The following is a 6,000-nucleotide window of genomic DNA, read 5'->3' on the forward strand; positions in this document are numbered from 1 at the left end:
TTATTAATGTTCTATTGATGCAAATGTTTCTACTGACAATTTTTATATTTGATTGCTACCATTCTGAAACTTGAATATTTTTGTTATGACCATTTGGTGCAACATAAAATGACTACACATGATTTACTTTAAGAGGCAGGTGGGGAAGTTTTTTTTCCAGATATCAGGATTGCTTCTGATGGATATGAAAAGACTCTGCCCAATCCAAAGCAAGAACACCACCTCTGCCATTTGCATCATTTCAGTTGTCATATACATGATTCTAATGAGATATGCAAACAAATCAGCCTAGATTATTTTTTAACATGATCCTTGCTAACGATTATGCATGCAGCTGATTGGCGAAAGCAAGGCTTTGAATGAGGTTCAGCTGACTGGCAGGTATGACAACTGCCATTAAGCTTTGACAGTTGTCAGCCACGATTATCATGTCAGGTGAATGACAGGCAGATGACCTCAAAGTTGTCTGGGTGCGAAAGATAAAGATCTGGCCCACAGATGGGATCCTGTTCCCACCCCTGCTGTAGGGCATGAAAAAAATCAGGTGAAAATTGAAAATGTTAAAATTCAAACTTTTCCAGAAAACCCACATCAAATCTCTGTGGCTGAGCAGGGATTTGAACTTGGGTCTTTGTAGTTAAATGCTCCAATACAGCACATGGTGGCTAAAATGTTGTCCCCAGGTTCCACAACTCTCATGAAGAAATAGTAGAATATGTGAAGATGGCGGAACTCTGCCTCCCCCAATTACTAGAAAATAACATCTGCCCAGGGCTGATACATTTTCCTACAGGGAAATGTCCCAGCTTCTGCCATCCTAGCAGTTTGAAAGCACACTAGTGCAAGTAGATAAATAGGTGGTAGGAAGGTAAACGGCGTTTCCGTGCGCTCTGGTTTCCATCAGGGTGTCCCGTTGCACCAGAAGCGGTTTAGTCATACTGGCCTGGAAAGCTGCTCCCTCGGCCTGAAGTGAGATGAGCGTTGTACCCCATAGTCGCCTTTGAGTGGACTTAACCATCCAGGGGTCATTTACCTTTACCTTTACCTACATCTTCCTAGACTGAAGTGCTTTCTATGCAGGAATTCTGATGTTTGTACCACTATTTAAAATGGATATTGTTCCCTATCTACACATTATTAGGTCTGATGGTATGTTACATAGAATCATTGTAAAAGGGCAGAGGGTTCAGTCATGCACATATAGCAGCACTTACATAACTTTCTGATGAGGCACCTGATGAAACCTGTTGGGAGCTCACAAAATGAGCTGCCAGAGTTTCAGAAGTGCCCTAAATTTAACCTGGGTAATCTGATATGCAGGGAGAGGTTTACAAACCTTTTAAGTACTCACCTGGGGCTAGCTGCTGTATTGTCAGGCTCTTAGCCGGCTGAAAAATGCCCTAATCTAAAATGCCCTATCGCGTTTCCTTTTGAATAGCTTTCCCTTTACAAGCCTGGGGCCAGCAGTTCCCTTTATTATCTGTTTTTAGCTAAAGTTAACTCAAGTTTCAGACCAGCTTCACAACCCATCAGAGTCAGAAGAATGTTTGAGGGGAAGGGGTGTGATCAAGTTTGCAAGCCGTTTTACCAAAGCTATAGTTGTGATCCACTTTGTTTATTTATAACCCATCTTTCTTCCATGGAACTCATCCTGGCATTGACCAGACCTGATCCAGACATGCTTAGCCTCAAGGTGGAGGCTGCATCATGGAGTTTCAAACATTCCCAGACTGGGACACAAGAAGCCACCTTTTATAGGGTCAAATAATTTGTCTACCTTTCCCAGTATCATCTCTTCTGACTGGCATCAGTTCTTCATCCAGGGTCTTTCCCCCATACACACAACAAACCTGACCAGTTTAACGGGAGACGCCAGCAATCAAACCTGTGTGCCTCTGTATGCAAAGTTAGTGCTCTACCACTGACCTACAGTTGCATCTCTTGGGCTCAGCTTTAAGCCTAAGCGCCCCTGCTGAAACAGCTTGTGGATCCCACTGCATGAGGGCTAGTCTATAAATGTAGGCTGCAATACTTAATTTTTTTAAAAAAACTGCTTGCACTAAAGAAACCTTTACTTTAGTTCCCTAAACCACCCACTTCGTTTGGTCTGCAAACTGCAGACACACACACTTTAGTAAAAAATTAAGCTGAGCTGGCTTCTGGAAATCCCTGCCAAGTTTATTTTCCGCAAGGGGTGGTGAGGTGGTGGTGGAGACAACGCTACATTTTTTAAAGAGGCTGTGATTCCCATCTAAAAGTACAAGAGTAGCAAAGGTCAGAGGTCACTTCTGCACTAGATTCTGATAATTGCAGCAGCCTCCAAAATGGGAGGAATACACCATGCCATCCAATGTATTAAAGAGGTTGCTTACTACTTGTTTTCTTACTTAGATGTACCTAGCGCTGGAATCCACCAAATTAGTACCTAACACTGCAGCAAACTATCAAGTTGTACCTATTTGGATGGTATAATAACAGCTTCCTTGTTTTATAATAGGATTGAATAAATCCTACTCTATAATGAGTTTCTACCTTCTGAAATTTTGAGGGCAATAGATTTGTCTCTCTCACACACAGTTTTGAAATATAAAACTATGGGCTCTCTAGGCATTAGAAAAAAATATGTTATGAAGGTGAAAGTTGCAATCCTATGTACACTTAAAAACTGGGAGTTTATTATTATTATTATTGCAATAAAATTAACAATTTATTTATTTATACCCCGCCCATCTGGCTAGGTCTTCCAGCCACTCTGGGCAGCTTCCAGCACATATAAAAACATAATAAAACATCAAACATTAAAAACTTCCCAACCAATAAAAACTGGGAGTAGGTACTATTGAGTTCAATGTGAATAACTTCCACATAAAGACAAGCGCTAACAAAAAAAGAAGGCAGGATTTGGTTGGATACAAACAAATTATTTTTTCATTTGGTAAATGTTAGCAGTTACTTGTGTATGGGCATAGCCAGGATTTTTGTTAGGTGGGACAGACCTTTTGTTGGGGGTGGGGAAGAACGTCAGTTTGCTATGTATTTTTATTGAATTTTATTTATTTAGGGGGGCAGGGCCCTTCCCTGTCCCCCCTTGGCTATGCCTATGTACTTGTGGCTACAATCCTATATATGTTTACTTGTGAGAAAGCCCCACTGAACACTGCGGCAGTTATTTTTGAGTAAACATATGTAGGACTGTGCTCTCTTTTTCTCTCTGTATTTCCTCTGATAAGAGCTAACAGCTGTTCCCAGCATAACAGTTCCCTGCTGGGGACATCTGTCCCTGTTGAATTTTTTTATGTCCAGGCACTCATAGCTGTCAACTTTTCCCTTTTCTTACGAGGAATCCTATTCGGAATAAGGGAATTTCCCTTTAAAAAAGGGGGGAAATGTTGACAGCTATGAGACACTATTATGGACAAGGTAGCCCTGCTAGGGAAAACGGAAGCAACTTTAAAGATTATGCACGCTCCTTCTAGAAGGCAGCAATGTCTTCAACAATTCCAGCAACTGCTAATTGCCCTCTCACGGTCATTTCTGTTTCCATAAGATAACTACTGTTATTATCAACTTGCTCCAGGCAGATAATCAAATACATTCACCCAATACAATGAAATAACTACTGTATTCAAATCCTCCCGAGACTCCCCACCACACCTGTTATGCTTAGCTTTTACTAAGAGAAAAAAAACACCCTTCAAAAAGGCCAAATCGAAATTTTGACCATACAGGCAACAGCATAACCGCCTCCCTTTCCAAATTCCTGGCGGAGCGAAGGGTTCTTCTTCAGGGCACAAAGTATAGATCGGGGTGGCAGGCAGTTTCAATCGCGCTGCGCCTTGCCTACGGAGCGCCGGAGGGGTGGGGTGCGCGCTGCCTGCCACCCACCCACCCACCTGTCCGCAGGTCAGGTCGCCGCGATGCTTTTGCCTCGACTTACCTTCCGAAAGTAGCAGTCTCCCCTCTGGTCCGCCGCCCGGCAGCCCGAGGGCAACAACGCGTCCGTCATCGCCAGAGCAGCAGAGTCCGGGGTAATTCCCACCTCGCCCTGCGATAAGAGACGAGAGTCGCCTGGGGCTCGCGGAGTCTGGCTCGCCGCTGCGCTGCGCACTGTCCAGGCGATGAATGCCTGTCTGAGAGAGCCCGGATCCCGGCTGCACTCTCGATCCCCTAGCCTTCCGTCGCTCCTCCTCTACCTGGGGAAGCCCACGGGAGATCGGGGTGGGGTGAGGGAGGGAGGGACGGAGGGACCGCCTTCGCGGATCTCCTGTGTATTTGTGGAGCCAGGCGGAGTCCGCTCCTAGCAACGGCGCTACCAGGACAGCTGAGCCAGCCCTTGGGAGAGTCAACAGACACCTCAGGGTGTGCAGGGAGCGGCAGCTTTTCTCTCCTTAACAGCAGGCAGAGGGAGGCTCCTCAGCTGTTGCGCCAAGGAGAGTTTTTACCGAAAGTGACGCAGATTTAAGCAGCCAATTTGCCATGCAAAACTTAGGGAAACGCCAGCCAGGAACCCGATTCCGCAACTCCCCAAGCGACACTATTTGTGCCCTCCTGAATTCTGAAGAACCAGGTTGCCTCCAGACTGTCAGCATTTTGCAGGAGGGAATCAAGCACGTGCTTGATATTTAGGCGGGCACAGTTAGAATGAATGGCAGTGCTCCCTCCCCCTGGCGTAAAAAATCCACTTTTTAAAAAAAAATAAAGTGATGTTTTACAGCTTGGAAAGTGGTGAGAAAAGGCACTGAAAAGTGTAGGTGAATGAATGAGGAACAAGGAGGTGAGGTGCGGTATAAACACTCCACCGGCAAATCAGGAGGAAGGCTCCTTGTCCAATAACTCCCTGCAAACAAATCAGAACAGATGCTCAATAAAGGCCAGAGATAGACTAATAATCTGTGTGTAGGTCTTGTGCAAGCAAATGAATGCAAAATAAAAAGGTCACCTGGAGGAAAACACCCCCCCCCCCATGTCTGTGTGTGCAAGAAAAAACTTTCGGAAGTGTTTGTGCTGATAAGGGTTGGCCAAGATTTGCTTGCATCTGAAGGGTATGTCCACAATGCCATCCCCAACGCCTTTGAAGATAACACTAAAAGTGGTGGGACCGGCCTAGCTGTCAATGGTGGGCCATGGGCATCAGCCAGAGGGGATAAACCAGGAGAGGGCAACCAGCAGCTGCACAATAAGCCAGGCGTCAGGGCCAAAGCAAGTCAAGAACCGCACATACACCAAAACTTACCAACCAAAGCAATCAAGGATTCCAAAGTTCAGTAAGACCAGTTTGGGCAGGTACAGTTAGTCGGGGGCTGGAGTGCCTTTTCCTGAGAAGGTGCCACTTCCAGTTCAGTGGTTTGCCAAAGTGGGCACCTGCCCACAGATCCAGCCAATTGAGGTTTTTTTCTTTTTAGAACAAAGTATTTTATGGAGGTTTTTTATCACACAATTTGTCAATTTATTCCTACTCTCTGCTTCCTGCCACTTAACCAATTCCTGATCCACAGACAGATGTATCCTCTTATTCCTTGACTCTGCTAAGCTTACTCTGGATTCTTTGGTGAGGTATTTTGTTGAAAATAGTTTTGGCATCACCTGTTGCCAAGTTCCTTGGTTGTGAATTCCTGTGGAAAGAGTTCTCCATATACTGTACACTTTTTGTTGATACTTGGTTGAGTGTTTTGTAGAATGAATCATTTTGTGAGAAGTCAGCTACGATCTTTGAAGAACATTAATTCTTAAGTTAATTCAGAGCAAGCTTTCCATTGCCTGTTTGGCATGGGCAATCGCAAGTGGCAGCTGTGTGAATCAAAGGAAAACAATTAGTTGCCAGGAAACTTCCCTACTGGAAGCTTTCCTCTCCCTGGTGTTTTAGAGCTGCTTCTTTTGTCATCATTTTGTCTCTATTTCTGGAGAAGAATTTTCTTTCTATTGCTTTGCTTTATCTTCTGCAACACAAGAGATAATGTGGTCACTATGGCTCATTACCCTTCCCTCTTTCATGACTGAGTC

The 6,000-nt window shown here is 44.6% G+C and overlaps 1 protein-coding gene across 1 annotated transcript in view; it reads right to left on the reverse strand.

The window, feature by feature from the left end:
• The window catches only part of RHPN2 (rhophilin Rho GTPase binding protein 2), a 41,652-nt gene extending 36,905 nt beyond the window's left edge, over positions 1 to 4,747 (reverse strand). The window contains exon 1 of the mRNA XM_079987962.1: positions 3,938 to 4,747. Coding sequence (XP_079844088.1) covers positions 3,938 to 4,006 — 69 coding nt within the window. The 5' untranslated portion in view covers positions 4,007 to 4,747. The remainder of the gene's footprint in view (positions 1 to 3,937) is intronic.
• Between the last annotated feature and the right edge of the window lie 1,253 nt (positions 4,748 to 6,000).

The sequence above is a fragment of the Podarcis cretensis genome (genome assembly GCF_951804945.1).
Source record: "Podarcis cretensis genome assembly, chromosome: 8".
NCBI lineage: Eukaryota > Metazoa > Chordata > Lepidosauria > Squamata > Lacertidae > Podarcis > Podarcis cretensis.